The 20,115-nt window shown below is 39.5% G+C and overlaps 1 protein-coding gene across 5 annotated transcripts in view; it reads left to right on the forward strand.

The window, feature by feature from the left end:
* The first annotated feature begins 502 nt into the window (after positions 1 to 502).
* The window catches only part of kirrel3a (kirre like nephrin family adhesion molecule 3a), a 138,527-nt gene continuing 118,914 nt past the window's right edge, over positions 503 to 20,115 (forward strand). For 3 of the 5 annotated variants that reach the window (XR_009273160.1, XM_058789757.1, XM_058789759.1), the window contains exon 1: positions 504 to 796. Coding sequence is in view for 4 of the 5 variants with exons in the window: in XM_058789757.1 (XP_058645740.1) it covers positions 730 to 796 (67 nt within the window). In the remaining variant the exon portion in view is untranslated. Of the gene's footprint in view, positions 797 to 20,115 lie in introns of all 5 variants that reach the window. The other 2 variants (XM_058789758.1, XM_058789760.1) reach the window with 1 other exon arrangement.

A 20,115-nucleotide genomic window follows, 5' to 3' on the forward strand; every position in this document is an offset into this window, starting at 1 on the left:
TCTCAGGAGGACAATTTGAAAAGCAACGGTAGTAAAGGTCAGACACTACTAGAGGAAGATGTTTGTCTGTTTGGTTTAGTTAGCCTGTTTGTTACCCAACTATTATTCATTTTATTTATTTATTGCAGTTAGTATGATTTACCATCCCATCCCTCAACATTATTGCAATGGTAAGACACTGAAACCCCCAAAATAAAAAACAATTACCTCAGAACGTGCTTCGTTTTGACTACGTTGTTCACAAACCATCCAGCTCGCTTTCCTAAGCTGAAAATGGTGATACTTTAACTCGTTAATTCATATTGTGTGCTGCTTACTTGTGTCAGAGATACTCTGTGAGGAGGTGGGAGGAGGAGACGGGGGAAGGAGGAGCCGGCGCTCTCCTCTCCACGGCTGCCTCATCCTCCACTGAGTGAAGGAGAGAGTGAGAGAGTATGGAGCTAACTGTGAGTGAGCCGGACATTGATGCGCTCTGAGCGGCAGAGTGAGAGAACGCACACCGGGTTCGAGACGCAGCGCACGAGAACAGCGCCTATAGGCTGCATTTAAGCACTAATATAAGTCCAAGCAAGAAGAAAAATCGCAGAAAAGGAGCAGGACAGAACCTCCAGAAAGAACAGATCGATCGTTTGGAAAAAAATCAGCGCTCCTAACTTTGAAGGACCGCAGTGAGCGCGCATCACTGCCTCGGTAACCATCACGCTGAAGAGATCCTCACCGACTTCAGCAATGCGTTCCGGTGTGCTCCTGCTGCTGCTGCTGCTGCTGCTTCTGATCTCCGGGCTGCTCGGGTTCGGTATGTGAATGGAGTTTTTATTCTCTACGAATCATATTCACCTGTCAGTTACTTTAGACGTAGGGGAAAGTGCGCAGAGTGCCTGCCCACACGATATCCAGCTCTCATTTACTAAAAAAAATATATGATTTGTAGTATTACTTGTTTTGTGTGTTTCGCATGATATGTTATTTGTTTGTGGTGGTTCGCCGTTACCGGCGTTTGTTTTATTTTAGGTTTGTGCTGCACAGGTTCGCGCGCATCGGTTGCGTTACGGACATGGCAACCACAATGTTCTATCAGTGTCATCACCTTAGAACTTTTCTATCTGTTTCATGTGTAGTGATCATTGTAACTTGATTTAGAAATGTGCATTTAATCAGACATAAATTAGCAGTGTGCGATGGTTTGGGGGTTCCGACCTCCCTAATTAAGACTCGCACCCTTTAGGAGAAGTCAGCAAAAAGTCGGGGTCTTTAAAGATCGTAACTTTTCTGCATATATGTTTTCACATGAGTTTAATTTTCACGTTAACCAGAAAAGTTTACAAGTTTATATTTTTACCTTAAGATAAATGATAAATGTTCACGAACAGAAATCGGCTGAGCAGCAAGCCATAAAAAAATAGGCCCACTAGGCTATAATAATAATAAAAAAAAATTCTTAATTTATGCACAAATTATTGCATTGAAATTTGTTCTGCTAAAATTCATAAGTTGACACCCCCTCACTAAAAAGTCAGTGTATAACTCGAATACTGTGCACTATTCAGTTTTCAAATATTTTCTACCTAAAAATATAAGAGAAAATGAGATGTGTATGTGTAAATGTTTGAGTGGTTTTGTTGAGGTTAGAATCCATTCTTAACCATTTCCATTTTTACTTGGTGATTTAAGCTTTTGGGGTATATATAACGGCAGGATCACAGCCCGGCACTCGTTTTCATTTAAAGTGCCATGACTACTGCTCCCTTCAGCCCTCATTTGAGATTCTGTGTTGTTTGATTGTGTGAGCTTGAAATAACCCGAAGACGAACCCCTGAACGCTCACATTTAAGGTCCAGCATGGGCCAAACCCCTCATTTGAATCTGAAACCGGCAATAAAGCCTCCGGTATGGCTCCCGCATGCACACTTGAGCGAATGAACATCAAATCTCAAGAGGCTTTCTGGTTTATTACTGCTTTTTATGAGTCTGTGTGCCGAGATGTTAAGCCTCACAGGGCTGTTTCTTTTTTCTCTTCTTTTTTTTGTACCTCCCTCGTGTGAGCCTTGAGAGGGAGTGCTTTGCCATCAGTCTGAAAATCATTTTTTATGACCTGAGAGGAAACACTGACAGGATTTTTGCTGCAGAGTTGTGTTTACGCCATATGCACACGGTGTTGCACTTCATCGGCTCAGAACTTTGAGTTTACACACTGATGATATACTGCAGCCCACCTTCTGCTCCCATCAAGTTTGTGTTACCTGACAGCATCTCAGCAAACCAAGAAACATTTCATGGACAGTTTCGAAACTATACATAAAATGAACGATCACCTTCTTCAAATCGTCTACGCGACGGATTAATCTGAGTAACGGTTATTTATACTTGCTGTCAAAGAAGCTGTTCCTCTGGTGAGCCGAGATGCTATCAGGTGAGACTTGTGTTTGTACCAGTCCCTGGGGACGCTTTGTTAACCATGGCCAACTCTTGTGTTACAAATGAACGCTGGGTTTATTTAGCATCTCTTGACAGTTGAATCACGGTGCTGTGGCCAGGGAAACAGAAGGAGAGCAAAAGTCGATGCGATCTGACACCCTTCATCTGATCCCTTTATCTGCGCCGCGGCCCCGCTGCCTCCCCAGCAGTGAGGGGGAGCGGCAGATCTTTCCCCCGCAGCGACAGGGACAATCTCATTCACGCTTGGCCCAGACTCCACTTATAGCTCTCACCGAACAAGGAGCAGCCAAGGACCCCGTGAAACGGACCCTCGGGCAGACCAGCTCAAAGAGACTCAAGAGCGGTCGCCAAAATAAGTGCAACTCTTAAAAATGTTTTATTTTAAACTCCGTTACAGAAAGTCGCAGCATGTTGAACTAAGCAAATATTGAATTTCCCAGATCCCGCCCACCGCACTCCACAACTTCCTGATTGCTGCAGAAGGCATCATGTTTCCTCTTTAAGTGTCATAAACACCATCAGCATTGTCAGCAGTGGCTTGCAGCCGTGGGGGCAGTGGAGCACTGCATGGTTTTGTGCAGCCCACATGCTGCCATACAAGATGCTGTCAACGCTTGCTAACAATTATATTGTAATCAGAGCTTGTCTTTCATAAAACATGGACTGTGGGGGCATCTCGGCTGTTGTTTGACAAGCTACCTTGGCCTTTTGTCTGTAAGCGGCTTGGGTTGTATTATGTAGGCTAGATTTCTACAGCTGTGGCACTCTGATAATGCTGGAAACTGAGTGCCTTTATGTATATTTGATGGTTGTTTTTGCCTCGATTATACTAGTTCATGAGGGCTCAGCATTCTCAGACCTTTTCTATTGGCCTGGTCGGACCAGTGGTTCATATTGTTCACATGCCCTGCCAAAATTTTCATTGGAGAAAAAGAAAAAGTTATTGTTCACATTATTGTTGATCCATGTAACCTTGTATTTTAGTAAATACGGTTGTTACAACACTAAAATTGTAGATATTGATGAGTAAACTTCCCGCTTTTCTGTTGGCTTGGTTGGCCCAGTGGTTCAGATTTTTTTTTGCTTGCCATGCCAAAATTTTCACTGGAAAAAAGTTGACCCATGTAACCTTGTATTTTAATAAATAAGCTTGTTACAACTTTACAAATTATAGATTCCAGTGAAATTTCACAATTCTCAATTCCAGTTTTGGCACCACAGCAAAAACTATTAACTTAACTAATATAAAGTTCACAAACATTCAAGACAAGTGAACAGTCATTAATAAAATAAGAACAAATTAACAAATTGCAAACAATAGCACAAATAAATACAATAGTACAAAGATAAAATAAAGATTTTTTAAAAAGATTTATTATTTATAAATTAAAAATGCACTGATTTTTATTAAAGCTACAAATTTGCTTCAGTCAAGAGCAGTGTGTTTTTTTTCTTTTTTCTTTTTCTTTATTATATGAATAACTTTAAGGACAAAGACAGCAGAAGGTATATTAGGCTGCAGTCACCTTAAGACCTAATGCACAGATTCAATATATTAACACGCATCCTATTTTATCCCAACTTCTTACATTCATAGTTGACTGTGTTTAAGAGGATACTCACCAAGGTGGACATTTTGGCATAATTGTATGTTTATTTGTCTGTTCTAGTGTGATAAAATGCAAAAGAGAACTCAATTTGGTACCCGCACGTTGTTTGAGAGGTGGCTTTATGTACGTAATTTAGGTGTGTGTGTGCACAGAAAACCATCTCAGACAGTGCTTGAGTACTGAATTAGCCTAAGCTTGAATGTTTACATTTGGCAAGACTTGTCCCAAACATCTTTCATGCTGACCCTAGGTCACTGGGCAGTCTTTATTGTCATGTCCTAAACGTAGAAGGAATAATAAGATCATCTCTAAAAGACTTGTCTGTTCATGTTGAAGATTCTGAAAGTCTCCATTGATGTTCATAAAGCGGTATGTTCATTTGTGCTTTCCAAGGACAGCTTGTCCAGGCATTACAGATGCAAGGCTGTATATCTCTTTCTGTTGGTAGAAGCTTAAATTTTCTCCCACCTCTTTCTTTTATTTCACACATCTGTGAACTTTCCACTGCCTCAAAGCTGCATTTAAGCTTCAGTCTGCAATGTGGTATTTAAGTGTAATCTGCTCTGTGAAGCACCCAGGTAAACACCAATTTTCTCCCAGCTGGTCTCATCCCTCTTGCTGTCCGGTTGAGCGTGATGGCTCGACTCGGGCCGGGTCAGTCTGGGAATGAGGCGGAGTGCGTTCCTGACTTCGACTCGGCCCATGCGGATGGGGGTCAGCCTCTATGTGCTCTCTCCTCTATTTGTTTTTTATGTAATTTGATTTGAGGCAGACAGAGATGGATTAGCCCATAAATAAGTGAAGAGAAAATCACAACTCAGAGAGACGGCAGAGATAGAAAGAGCTCGGTGTTATTTTCGCTGGCTTGCCATCATTCCGAGAGCATTTCCACAGATGCCATTCGAGATGCATGGACAACACTCGTAAAATAAAAGAAAACGGAAAGGCTATTTGTTACTGAGACTTTTACATTTTATCAGTGTTTCTGTCCGCCGTACATCTCGCAAAATGACAGTTGGGCGTGTAGATGCACTGCTCTACTTGTCTCCAGGTTAATTAGATCACATTAAAGCTCGAAGACCGTCAGATTTTCTTAAATGTCACTTAACACTTTCCATCAAAGTTTCTTCCTCCTCACCCACACTGAAGCATTGACAGGCCTAATGGGATCTAAGCAGGTAATAACAAAGTCATTTCTTGACATGTTTGTATATGAGCAACCCCGTGTGTGAGTGTGTGTGAGGGTCCCTGCTGTGTGTGTGGGTGGCAATTCGACTGTGTGTATATGAGCTTATTTTTCCTCACTCTGCACAATCAATCATTTGATCATTTATTTCTCTCTCTAATTTGCTGAAGGGGGTAGTTTAAAAAAACATCAGCATCATTTTATTCTCGCACTATATTGCAGCTATGAATCAATGTGACACAATATGCCACATATTTGTGTTGCATTGCAAGCAGTTGTTTGGTTGTTGTCCTGACAGACTTTGAGAGATAGACTTAAGTAGGTCTGGTAAATTCCGCTTGGATTTATGTTGTTGAATGTGAAACGCTTGATCTGATAAGGGTTTCTGTGTCTGCAGGAAGTTTGTGCCACGGACAATCGCACACCTGGATTGACAGGTTTGGAGCTTGGAGTCTGATGGCATTACATAGCGAGCCTGTTTACTGCAGCACGGATGAGTGCCACAATACAAGCATAAACCTGGCTTATTTAAATGCAAATCAATCTTTTGACTACACAACAGCGATTGAGGGCGGGTTTACTGTCCTCTTACCTTTAGATAATTCTGTGTATGTTTTTCTGGGGTAACAATGCATCCTTAACAGCCGCCTTTGTAACTTCACCTTCCAAATCCCTGGATTGCTTTGTGGTCACATTTCCGATAAGAGGCTGACGGTGCGCTTCAGAGTGACCAATTTCACAACACAAGATGCTTTGCTGCAGAGGAAGGCTTCTATCGGGAGTGTTGTGTGATCTGAACCCCGTGAGGCGCGGTTAATACTTCTTCATTATTTTGTGCTAGTAAACCGAATGCTTTGATGGCATCTTTTGATGGGAACTGCAAGTAGTCGCCACGGGAGCTTATAATAATTGTTCTCAGCATGCGTCTCTGTGTTGTCTCTCTTTGTTTGAGGCAGATTTGAAAGCCTTAAAGCATTTCCCATAAAGAACCTCTAATAATGTTCTTCTTGAAACAGGCCTAACACCCAAGTTTACTCTCTGGAGACTTGAGCGACTGGTGGAACCTCGTTATCTTGTGTTTGGTGACGTCTGCGAGTGGTCCGATCTTAAGGCTGGGCCACACCAAGCCGACGGTTGGCCGACCGTGAGTGACGGTCGGGCTAGTTTGTTTGGTGTGTTCCACTCATCAGCTCTCATCAGGCTCACGTCGGCAGCAGTTTGCCCGATTCGACGTGTTGAATCGGCGTCGGTGAACTCTGATTGGATGTTCAGTTTAGCGAACGAGTCAGTGCCCGAGAATTAAAGCGAAAATGATGAAAACGAGCATGTAAATGAAGGCGGTACAGACAGAAGGCTGTTTAAATGTTACGTGATCTTTCCCAATCATACGCAAATGTTTTCATAACAACATCAGCCGCTTAAAATGATTAAAGTTATCAACGTTAATGATATTCAAAATGGTAAGCAAGTGCTGCTTTGTTTACGTTTTGTATATCTGCGTTTTTCTTGTATATCTTTGTTTCGGTTTCTCCTTTTGAATGACGAATATATACTATTGATAGCTGCTGAAATAGACAGCTAATGCGCAGAACGCACATGTTAGTTTGCTGTCGGCTGTAGTCTGTTCGGTGTGTTCGAGCGCAGCTTTTTGGTCCGACGCTGCGACGCGAGGCGACAACACCGTCGGCTTTCGTTGCCGCTAGTTCTTTGAAGTCGGCTTGGTGTGTCCCAGCCTTTGGTAAAGCATGTGAAATGTTTCACTAACAATAAGTTATTTCCCGCTAGTCTGAAATCAAGAAGCCTTGTGGCAACTCTTGAAATAGATGTAATTGTTTGTTGGAGTCTTGTATAAACCTTAGATGTTTTATCAGACTGGTTCCCTGGCGTTCTATCTTGTGAAATCAAGTAAGATAAAGATGCATCTGGCAAAGCCTGTGAGACTGTGCTTTTATTAAATCTTGAAATTGAATCATTCCTTCACTCAGAAATCAAAAAAAGTTGTCCGAGACTCAGCTGTCTGAGTGTTTGTCTTTGACTTACGTCTAAACCCCTAGACTACCTCAGAACAACTGCGCAACTTCTGTTGAGCGCAGTACAGCCGTGCCTTTTTCAGCACAGTAAACGAGGCCATCTGTACATTAAGGAGAGCTCGTTTTGAATGGCTGCCTCAATTGCTGTGGTGCCATGATTTAATAAAGGAGAACTCTTATTCAATCAGTAGCTCTGAAACATCCGCAGAAAATCACACATGATGCGCGGACGCATCCGTCCGGCACGCCTGCTTGGCCGCCGACCAAAGCTAAATGGTGCAGCTTGAGTGAATTGACTCCTCCTGTTTCGAGTGAGCCAAAAAACACGAAACCAGCTTCTTTTAATATCAGATACATCCCGCGAAGGAACGAAGCGATGCAGGATGCTGGAGCCAAAGCAAGATTCTGTTAAGATCCTGTCAGTTCTCTGCGGCTTGAGCCGAGTATGGGCTGATAAACAGAAAATCTGAGCTAAGTGCAGTTTATTTTCACCTTATCAATACTGATAATGGTCTGTAATGAAGAACGGCTGGTCAGTAATCTTATAAAAGCCATGAAGTCAGATCAGATAGCACACAGACAGATCTAGAGAGCACAGAGTTTTTAAAAAAGTAGCCAGTAGGCTGAACCCCATCTTAAGTGCCCTTTGAAAATGATGCATCTGTCGAATGACATCGCTTGAGGTTCAGCAAAGCAGGTGAGACTGAAGTAAAGGTGCGACTATGTGTTCTTGCCTGACAGCTTTTCAGGACTGAAAGCTCCATTTCCTGTTTGAAAGCTGCTTTTTTTTTTAGATTGCTGCAGAAAGATGAAACGAGGTTGAGAAGGAGTCGACAGGCACTCCTCAACTTTGACAGGCAGAGTTTGATTCTTTTGTGAGACAAAAGGCTTCTGCAGCATTTTGATAACAGATATTTTTTCCAGGAGAACATTAACAATAACTCAACTTTACATGTATTGATAGTTATTCAGCAGAAATAACAAAGACAACAGAGAGCCGAAGAGTGCAGTTGTAATTTTGAAACATCGATATTTATTGACAACCACAGAGTCCAGCTGACCTCTGCTAAATGGAAAGAAAATTATTTCTTCAGAGGTCCATATACAGCAGAATGGTGCTTGTATTTTCATACTGGCGAAATATTTCCCTTCAGGCTGCTAAAACCTTCTCTAACTCCTCTGCTGAAGCCATTTCTCCAAAGGACTGGGAGAGGAATATGTTGTAACTTCGAATGTTTATACTTGCATCAACAATTTCCAACAAAAAAAAAAAAAAAGAGAATAAAATGCACTTTGCTATGAATTATTGTGCGTCTCGGAGGGTCTCGGCAGAAAATCTGCATGAAATGATACATTACCCCGAATTCACTATCATGAGCCTTGACTGTATGTGGTTGTTTATCTTCCGTTTAAGGTATGAATTTATTATGGAGGAGAACAAAAGAGGGCCATTTTCAGACAACTTAAGTGCTTTTGCACAAATAAACATTTTAGAAAACAAAACTAGGGAGCCAGGTTTGTCCCATAGGCACTGATAAAGCATAAATACATAATTAATAGGCTCTCCGTCAGAGGTCCTCACATGAACGCTATTTAATGCTCTAAGCGTACGGAATGATGTGACACCATCTACACTTATTAAAGATCAAGGTCCCAGAGGATGTGACTAATGTAGGTGGCCTTCCAGCACTTACCACTTTCTAAATCAGAGGCAATGCTCTATATATCTGTAGATGTTTTTTTCATTTATTGTCGTTTCTACAGCCCTAGCACTTTTTAGGAACATCCGCAAAGCTCCTTTTCAGGGACATGCATCAGTGCGAAGGTTGGGAGTCCAGCTAAATCATCTTTGGCTTTGAAGCACGATCATCCTGAAGTGCATTTTTCAGGTAGAAGAGAATTTCAGCTGGACACACTCTGGCTAATCGGAAGCCTTTTTCTGGCTGGGAAAGTTTCGAGGAGGGTGTTTTAACTTGGTGCTGCATTCTCCTGAACCCCTGCAGCTCCTGATTGCTTGCAGCCCATAAATGTGCTCTCTCTGAATTCATTTGTAGGTCGGCTATATGGCGCGTATTGCTGAGCTGGTGGTTGTACCAGGCATGTGGTCCTGTTTCTGGCCCTTGGGGTTCCCCCGTCCTCGTGCTAATGGTCCAGCTCCAGCCTCTGCTGTGCGTTAGATGATGGAAGCAGGTTTGGTAAATAGCAAAGACGGACTGCTGTGTTCAAACATCCCTAATGGGACTCTGGTGCAAATTATCATCTGGGAAGTAAAGACGACAGCAGATGGGAAAAGAGGGATACAAGACTGATGGTATTCCGTACTTGCATGTTTCCTTTAAATGGGACTAAAGGTGTGAAAACATTCTGAACAACAAATAAAACCCCGAGAGTCCATTAGAATATCTTTCACAGTTTTGGACTTTCATTTCATGCATCTTCTCTCCGTGAAGACATTATCATATATCTGCCGTCACTCCTGGTGTCATATTGAGCTGAGAAACACAGAAACACGTTCCTTGCTGAGCGTATTAAGATTTACACCTTCTCTCATCTTCTCTCACTCATTATTTTGCTCCATTATTACAAAAAAATATTCTTTTGAGGTGCAAACAGTCTTTAAAGAGTTTGAATATCCTGTTAGGCTCAGTAAAAGTTTTCATTTCTCAGAGGCTGCTCTTCTGTAGCTCAGGAGAGTTTCTTTTAGAGGGGTCATTATGAGAAATCTCATTTTTCCTTCTAAGTACTATAAAAGCACATGGTAACTTTTAGATCTTAGAATTTTCTTCCAGAAAAAGACGCTTAGCTGCAAAAATGGATTGACCTGAGCTGATTTTTTTTCATCGTACTTTCTTCAATAATTCCATTGAAGTTACTGTTCATTTGAAAATCATTAGTAGTGTTGCATATGTACCCAGGTTTTAATTATAGTTCATTTAAAGCCACATTTTGAATTAGGGATGTATGATATATCAGTACAATTTTTAAATAATAGATACTGGGTAGGTCGATATTGGATATTTAGTTGTTCATGCTTATTTATTTATTTTTATAGTAGATTACTTTTGCCATCATCTAGTGCTCACTTAATTTTCAGAAATACTAATATCGCACAATAATACTTTTGAATGTCATTTCTGCCAAGACTCAGCTAGTGAATAATGAAAAGTGAATATTTTTACTTTAATGAAAGTATTCTGCAGTGACCTTAACACATATCGTATGACACTTTTAAATCTTATACAAATAATTATGATTTGTCTGTAGTTTTTTTCTTAAAAATATCTTGGGAGAAGTAAAGAGAGATACATCAAACATGTTGTTCACATTCTATGTGCTAGGTTATTATCATTATTTTTATCCACTTCTGGATTTTGAGTTCTTGGCTTTATTTGAAGTTCTAGAAAATAGGCAAATATAATGGTTACTTTTGTGTAGCTGTTGTGTTTAGTGTCGCTATATAAATTAATTAGTACTTTTTATGTGGTTGGGTGGAGCCTCCTTGCTGACTATTGCTGTGTCCCAATTCAGAGGCTGCGTCCTTCTAAGGCGGCATTCAAAGACTGTGTCACAGTGGCACGACGAAGGCTGTCTCAATTCGAAGGCTCCTTCAAATGCGGCTTCGAAATGCATCCTTTGTTTCCCAGGCAACAAAGAATACAACTGATGGATTCTTTGGGGCCCAGACAATCCTGAGATTCATTGACGATTTTTGAGAGAAAATGGTGGATTACACCTTAAAATGCCAGTACTGGGTATCTTGCTTGACTATCAATGATACAAATATATATGAAAAACTAAAATATTTCAATGTTGACATATCTTACTAAGATGTAATTTTTATACATAGTTTCTACTTTTTATTATGTACATAAATGGACCAAGGTGAGCATATTTAGACAGGCTGTGAATTGTCAACGGCAGCTGTCACAGTCACCAGGAGACAAGATCAATCCTCTGTAATCTACATCATCCTATTTAACAATGCTCAGTCTAACCTTTGCGGCCTTCAAAGGCATGGCCTTTGAAGTCTGCATCCTTCAATGTATTCAACCTTCGAATTGGGACACAGCTTGTATCTACAGAATTATGAACTCTAATTAATTGCAGATACCGTGCCTTGGGACAAAATTGGTGGGAAATGTTTCAGTTCTTTTTCAAATCTGACCTTTCTTTCTTGTATGTTTTTGGAATCTTTGCAGATTTCAGCAGTTTTTAACATTGCTGATGACATCTCTTTTGAAACTCTAAAGAAGGCATGTCTTGGGTCTAAAGGGTCTATATCTCAGAAGGGAAAAAAGAGAAAATAAATTTAAAAGTATGATTCAGCCAAAAATGAAAATTCAGTCATTATGTACTCACCCTTATCTTGATCCTTGAAAAATATATTCTTTTGTATTACATAGTAGAAAGTAGCGCTGGGCGATATGGCCAAAAATGTATTTGGTTTTAAACTACTCTTTACACCGTGTCTATACTGGATGCGAGCGGCGTGACAGAATACTATAGAACTCATTATAATCAGTGATGCTGTCTGCACTGGATGCGGCACGACATGACAAATCCCCAACAGTAAATTGCTGCTGTGTTCTATTTAGACACATTGACACAAATTTCTAATGATTTTTAACGGTTGGTTTGTCGCGTCCAGTGTAGACAGACTTTAGCTGTTGCGGTGTAGTCCGATGTAGACACAGTGTTATGGTCAGAACATGACAAACACTTCACGTTTTCCAGTCATTTTTCCTTAACAAAATAAATATCTTAGAAAAATTGATTTCTTAGTTTCTGCATGTTCAAATGAGTAATATTATTTAAAATTAAGAAACAGGTTTTGATAATATTAATAATAATATAAAATTTTTGTCTCTTAGAAATGCACACTTAATAGGAGTAGTAGCTTGAGTTAGGATGCAGATGTAAATTTACATTTATTGTTAAAATCTGTAACAACTGTAAAAACTGTAGCAACCCCATTTTTATATGGTGAAATGTATTTATTCTGACTGTTATTTTTTTTTTATTAACCATTGGTCTTCCATAGTAGCATACATTTAGATCATGACAACCACAGTTAAAATCGCACATGTAGTACCTCAATACCATGGTAAAAATATAACTATGTGGTTTCTAGGTATTTGTATGAAAAACAATAGTCTAAATACATTTAGTATAAATGCACAAACGCTATGGCTTAATCACAAAAATAAATCATGGATAAACAGTTTGTGTAGCGCACTTCAAAAAAATAGTGCTCTTTTGTTCCGCTTTTGGCGCATAAACATAATATCGAACATTTATCAAACTCTTGTTATTGTTTTATCGAGAAAAATATCACAATAGTTATCGATTTATCACCCAGTCCGAGTAGAAAGTCATGCACATTTAAAATGACATAAAAGTGAGTAAATGATGAATTTAAATATTTGGGTGAACTATTCTTTCAAGTAAACATGTGATTTGACTCTCATTTCAATCTAGGAAAAGCAGTTGAGATATTAAAAAGATCTCTGTTGTAAATTTACTTTCCAACTGGGATTTTCATCTGTTCCTTTTTACAAACATAAAAACGTGGTTCAGGACTGAAATGAGAAGGTCACAGCTCAGTCTCTGAGGCAGATGCATGGGACTCGAGCCCATGGCAAGGTTGTTTTGGACCGCAGTGAGGTTTCCTTCAGTTGCCTGTGATGTAAGTAGGACAAACCCAGGGTCCCTCAGAAGATCTCTGTCGTTTTAATACCGCTAGTGTCCAGAGGGTCCAAGAGACGCAAGCCAGTGATAGAGTTACAGCTTCTGCAGAGGGCAAACAAGGAGATATGACATGCTGCTGTGATGGGTCTTTAATGCCAGATAGCAAGAGGACTCCAGAGACCCGTGAGTGTGTGCTCACATGCTTACTCCTGGCTTTTAGGGGCGTGAAAGAGTACGAATGTTGGCATAGGTGCGAAAAAGAGTGGAGACAACATTTAATTTAGCTTGTCAGTTGTCACGGGTCAAGCTGAAGGGAAAACATCTCCTGTGACTAAGAGAGCTGATGTGAGTAGAAAGCATCCATCCATGTGTTGACTGGGAAAAATGTGCATTACGATGGAAAAAATGCTTCAGAAAAAACATATAGTTAAAGCTCAAGTTGTCAAACTCACCCTCACACTCGGTCTTTTGACCACTGAGCAGTGCCTTAGACCTACAACAGATAGCCTCACTTGTCCCCGTGGAATTACAGAACCTGTCAAGACATTTAAATGTGAACCAATTTGACGTGACAGAAAGGCTCAGACATATGCTTCCTTTGGAATCATTGACAGACAAATGTCTTTGAGAATCACATGTCATTCAGGACTTCTAGTACTCGATGATTAGAAAATTTCTTCCTCTGCAAGACTCACACAGTTCAGAGACTGTCTCAAGACGTCTCTGCATTACCCCTTCCCTCGCAATTCGTACTTTTCTAATCTGTCCTTATGGGGCCGTGCTGCACATTGACTTGCTGTGTGTTTGGCAGATTGAAGAGGAGCGCTGGGATGAAGCATTGACTCCGTATTGACGGTGCTACTGCTCTTTCTTTAACCCATCTGCCCTGAACTCCTCCCTCTCAATGGCCAGAGAGAATGTCTTCATTGCAGAATTATAGGGCAGGATGGTCATTAGCCACACAATTTCTCTTCCACACACAAACACTCACACATTCCTGACATGCTTTTGAGATAGGAGGGTTGGATTAATGTGTTAGTTTTCTTTTCAGTTGTATTTTTTTCTACACTTTTATTGATTCAGTAGTGGAGAGTGGAAGGGTAATGGGGAAAGGGGTCAGAAAATGGTGCGATTCATTTTTGAATCACCAGGCCATGGCTTTGGCAGTGTTGGAAAGTTTTAAGGGCAGGTCACACTACGCTTTTCATTCCATTGACTTCCATTCATACATATGCAAATGTGGAGGACCAGAAAAGCTCATGCTAATTTTGTTGTGTTCTCTGATTTGTATCGCGTGTGACCAATAGATCAGTATGTCACGCCGTCACTTCCTAAATGAAAGAACACAAGTATTTTAATTGCAGAATTGCAGTAAAGTGTAGTAGATTGTATATTTTTACATTCTGTATGTCATAGGTGCCCAGCCCTGTTCCTGGAGATCTACCTTCCTGCAAAGTTCAGCTACAATCCTGATCAAACACAACTGAAACAACTAATAAAGATATTAAAGGGCACTTGATAATTAGGCTACAGACAGGTGTGTTTGATCAGGGTTGGAACTAAACTATGCAGGTAGGCAGATCTCCAGGAACAGAATTGGGCACCCCTGCTGTAGTATGTAGTATGTGGAAATATGTTTTTAAAAAATACGTGGAGTGTGAAAATTATGAAAATTCGTGGAACAATGGTAAATGTAATTGCACCTTTATTCATAATGCTGTTGTATTAAAATTAGGGGTATCAACTTTAACGCGTTAACGCATGCGATTAATCTAAAAATTTTAACGCATTTATATATTTTTTACGCAAATTAATCGTTAATTAAAAGGTTTGACCCCAACTTCTTCCCGTCATCGCAGCGCGGAAGGTTATCTATCATTGTGTGATGAGGGTACAGCGAACCAGTTTTGCCAGCGTAACGGCACAAGTGGGCTATTTTGAAAATACAGACGCGGGAAAAATTAGAGCTATGGGTTACGTTTTTTTGGGCTACTTTTATCATGTACCGCGGCCGCCCAAAGTGTATATAGACAAAAATTAAAATAGATCCTTTTACTAATGTGTATTATACTTGGAATGTATACCTGGCAACTTAGGAACGGATCACAAACAACGTGAGTTTCAGCCAGAGCATACATGTTAAGGCTTTTACACAGCAGAAATATACATGACAACAGCCACTATAGATCATATAAGATAATAAATGCACGATTACGATAGGATATTTGTATGTGATTTTCTTGAGTTGAATGTGTACATCTATGCTAATTTGTGCAGCGATATAAAAGGTTATAAATAGAATATTTTAACAACAGTTAACGACCAAATTCCACATGTGATAGCAAAAGGAAGTTATTACAAACACTCGATGGTGGTTTAAAGTGAGTTCTGAGTAAAAGTGTACTATTAATCTCATAAATTGTCTTATGAAGCATGATGCTAATATTAGCTCTAATGCAGCTGCAGAACAGGTCCAATTCTTCTTCATAATGCATTTTGTCATAATACTTCATATAAGGTCGCAAGAAAATGTTTTGTTGTATTTATTTAGAAATACGTTTGATAATAGTTGGGTAAATGTATACTGGGATTGAAGCGATGTGGCTTGGTAAACGTTTTATTGCAAGTATAAAGGCTGATAATGGCTGAATAAAAACAAAAGAATAATGATAAAAGAATAATAAGGATTATGTCTCATACCTGGCGGAAGTGTGAAAGGTTCTGTTTCTTTGAACTAATTTGTCATGCATTTCTTTATTTCAACACATTTACAGCTAAATCATAGTATTTTAAATTTGTGATTAATCATGATTAATCACAGTCCATGACTGTGATTAACGCGATTACATTTTTTCATCGATTGACAGCACTAATTAAAATATTTGGCCTTATAGAGGATGGTTTTTATTTTCTTTGACATCATGATGACAAATGACTAATTCAAAATCCTGACAGTCCAAGAAAACCTAGATTAAAAATTGTTTTATTCCATTTTAACATCTGATTATTGTTCCATGCAGTGTTAATTTTGACAGCAAATTCTGATTTAGTTTTAGTCATAGTCTTTTGACTAAAATGCCGTTTAGTTTTAGTCATATTTTAGTCATCAGAATATCATAAGATTTTAGTCGACTAAATCTACAGTAAATGTAGTCGGCTAAAATCTAATGGGTTTAGTTACAGTGTAATGCATTTATTAAGCATTTCTCTAAAATTTCCAAACTTATTATATAGGTTTGATATTAAGGTTTTATCATGATATACACCGATTTTACTGCAGTGACAGACAATATGCCTTTATGTTTAAATGAAATAAAACCAGTTCTCATAAAGAACAAGAACATGGTCTTATTTCAGTGAAATACCAAATAGGCTGATTATGCATTCTTTATAACAACTTGTTTACCATATTCTTCATTTTTTTCAAGCAGAAATATTCATTGTATTAATTTATAAATATTTATAAATTTAGGTAAATCTTTTGGGCTATTAAAGTGATTCAGTCAAGAGCAGTGAGTGATTTTCTATCTTTCTTTTGTTGCTTGATTAACATCAATGACTCGGACAATAGCAATTAAATTAGGCTGCTATCCCTTTAAAACCGAATGCACGGATGCAATGGATGCAATGTACTGACACATTCTCCCTACTGTTTACGTTCACTTAAGACGTAATCGACCGTGTTTATGTGAATACCTGTCAAAACGGACAATTCAGCATAATTTTGTGTGTATTTCTCCGTTCATGCAACGCAAAAGAGTAGGCTACTTGCGCATTCTGTGTGTATATGTGTTGGTGCTCAGAAAACGGACCGAATTGAGTTCTCTCTTGCGTCGTCAAATTGATCCATATGTCTGCTCTTCTCTTATGCCCACATATTGCCATTTTTAACGTTTTATGAGACGTGCAGCAAGTGTATGTTAGCTTATGTCCCGCCAGTTCATATGTATGTACGCATGATATAACCTCCTAACCACGCAGCAGATTCATTCTGAATGAATCTCCTCCTAAATCTCTTCCCTCCCTAACATTTTCATCTCATTTTTATTTGTTGACGAAAATGTCAATAGGTTTTCATCATAGTTTTTGGCATTCAAAAAGAGTTTTAGTTTATTGTCTCGTTTTCGTCTGTGAAAAAAATGGTGTTGACGAAAATTATGACGGAAATTATTAATCAACGAAATGAACACTGGTTCCAGGTTTCCCAGATTCGATTCGATTCTGCTTCATGATTTGTCTGTCATCTGCTTATGATTCATTTGGCTATATTTCAATCATAATGTCCATTTTTCTTCCATATGAAGGCTGCAAATACTTTTTTTATTCAAGAGCCATTACTCTTTGAATTTTCAACTAATAACTCTTTCATAACATTTCATCAATAAAAGAACATAGTTTAAGGAGTTTACATAACCTTATTGGGTTTATTAAGTAGAATCGGTGAAAGATTGTGTCTGTAAATGCACTGTGTAAGATGAGAGAGGAGGGGATTGTTGAGCTGTCAAATACACTGAGATTTCCCCAGAGCTCTTAATGCTACAGGGCAAACCCCAGCGTTTGACTTTACTTCAGTGCTTTATGACACAGGATTGCCTTAAGTCTTTTTGCATTTACTGTTCTCTTCTTGTAATTCTTGACAGTTTCTTACCAAATGACTTATAAGGAGATACATACTGTATGTTGAGCTTGTGATAATTATCTCAGCAAGAAGGAGAAGGCACTTTGCCTTAGCACCCAACTTGTCATTGAAAACACAGCACAAGATGTGTTATTTTAGTTTTTACTAAAGCTATAAGCCACTCAAGGCCATGTGTTTGAATGCTTTTAATCATTTGTAGCCAACGCTGTACTCTAGAAATTAGTTGATGTGTCATCACAGGTGTGTGACTATGTCATCGCATCAGATTTTAGAGCTGGAACTGACTGTGTGTATTTTGTGCTATTTGTAGAAGACTGAAATTTTTCCATCACACATATGAGCAGTCTTTGCAGATCAGGTGTAGATAGGAAGGTTTTGGCCTTCAGAAGGACTCACAGTTTCCTTGGCACGGGCTTCTCTAAAACACTCAAAAGCTCTCGCCTTTTCTCTTGGGCTCTGTTTTCTGGCCAGTTGGACGAGACAAGCCGTGTCATTCCTATAGCTGTGTCAGACATGCTGGACATGTGCTGTTTTGAACTTTGGCTTTGATTGCTGGGGCGTGAAAGCGAGTCAGCAAAAGTGTGAAGTGTAAAACTGGCAGGATGCTGCATGCCAACAAACATTTTGAATAAGAATTTTTGGGCTCGAGATCTTGTGAAGACACAGTTCTCGCTGTGTACTGCATATTTGCATATTATACATTATACCACAGCAAAATATGATACTTTGCAACAAAACGTGTTTACTTGCCCTAAAAGGTGGATGTTATTAAGTCTGTAAATATTTTCATTGCGACTTGTTGATTTAGAAAAGACTCCAACAAGAGGCAGATACCAAAAATCCAAAGCACGCTTTGCTTTTAGACTATGCAAAAACAAATAATTACTTTGACTTTGAAGAATAAACATGTTGAATTAAGCCGTAACAAAAGGAAAGAAAAGATACTGAAATAAATGAGTCTTTCTGTGTCTTTTTTATCCACTGAGTCTGCGGCGTAATTTGTCGTGAAAACATGAAAAATACATTGTCGGCGTCAGTCTGGTGGGCCTAAGTGTTAAATAATTACAATAAACTGCCTCAGGTTCCTCTAAACCAGAGCACTTCAAAGAGCACAACTTATATTTGACGGAGAAAAAAAACCTTCATGCTGTCATGCTCTATTTTTACATTGACTTCGGCTCCTGCTGAAAACTGCCTGTTTACACGTCGCATAATCCCGTTGCCCCCTGTGTTATGTGTTATTGTGATATTTCATCAAAGCTCTTGGGAACAGCGGCGCTGGATGCTAGAAGGTTACTCTCTGAATGAAAACACCGAAATGATGTCTGCTTTACCTGAAAAACTGAAATAACACCAGATGATGGCAGCTGTAAAAGTAGATGATGACATTAAAGGCGGTAACGAGAGGTCACACAAACTTCACAGAGAAACTGAAGTCTGCAGGCGACACAGAGGTGCTGTTTCTACTAGCATCGGACCCATTCGCTTCAGCATATTTCTTGACACGTTTCCATCCTTAGGCCCGTCTCTCGCAGGAGCAACGAATGTCGACACAGAGAAAAATCTTTTCACAGGAAACGCAATGTCTCTTAGGTTTAGCGGGATCTGCGTTCGGCCATCTGCTCGTGCTTGCATCATTCTGCTGAGAGCTCTGTAAGTCAACATGAATTCAAAATTGACACTATCTAGTTTTTAATAAAAGTCCCAGGTTGTTCTGAGGATGATTCATCAGTGCACTTTATTCCGAAGATAAACTTGTTTGTAGCGAATTGTTTCATGGAAATGCAATAACTTTTTCTGCCTGTGAAATTGCATTTCTGCTTGTGTAATCAAGACTGTGTGGGTGGGGAAAAATAATGTTAACCAATAATATCGCAGCATGTTGCAATCCACTCAATTCCCAATGAGACTTACTCTGCTTCGCTTTGAACGTCACATTGCTGTTTTGTATTTAAACACTTAATTCTTTTCATGAGAAGCAAATATTAATGTGCAGTAAATAAGCAATGCATTCACACATTCGTTTTGTTGTTACGCCACTATTGAATATTAATATATTAAAGGTCATGCGTGCACACACACGCTCACGTGCAGTTCATCCTTTAACATTTTTTAAGTCACTCTAAAGATTTTTCCATTTAGTGACTCTGGGCTGTTGGCAGAGGCAGAGATGAGCGGGGAGAGACAGAATGATGGAGATCAGTAACAATAGAGGGGGATAATTGTGCCAGAATCACAACCATCTGGTCTCAGTCTCCTCACAGATCCCCACGCACAGCTTGCAATCCTTCCTCTGAAATCCTTAAATCCTCACAATCTGCCACACGCTCTTCTGATGTGACTGCCATCACCCTCTCCTCTCCTCTGCTGTCTCTCTTTCCTCTCGCTTTGTCCGATCTCTTCTCTTTCAATCTCTTCCCATCTCATCTCCTTCGATCTCTTCTCTTTGCCTTCGATCTCTTCTCATCTCCTTCGATCTCTTCTCTTTGCCTTCGATCTCTTCCCGTCTCCTTTGATCTCTTCTTT

Source organism: Onychostoma macrolepis, chromosome 10 (genome assembly GCF_012432095.1).
Source record: "Onychostoma macrolepis isolate SWU-2019 chromosome 10, ASM1243209v1, whole genome shotgun sequence".
NCBI lineage: Eukaryota > Metazoa > Chordata > Actinopteri > Cypriniformes > Cyprinidae > Onychostoma > Onychostoma macrolepis.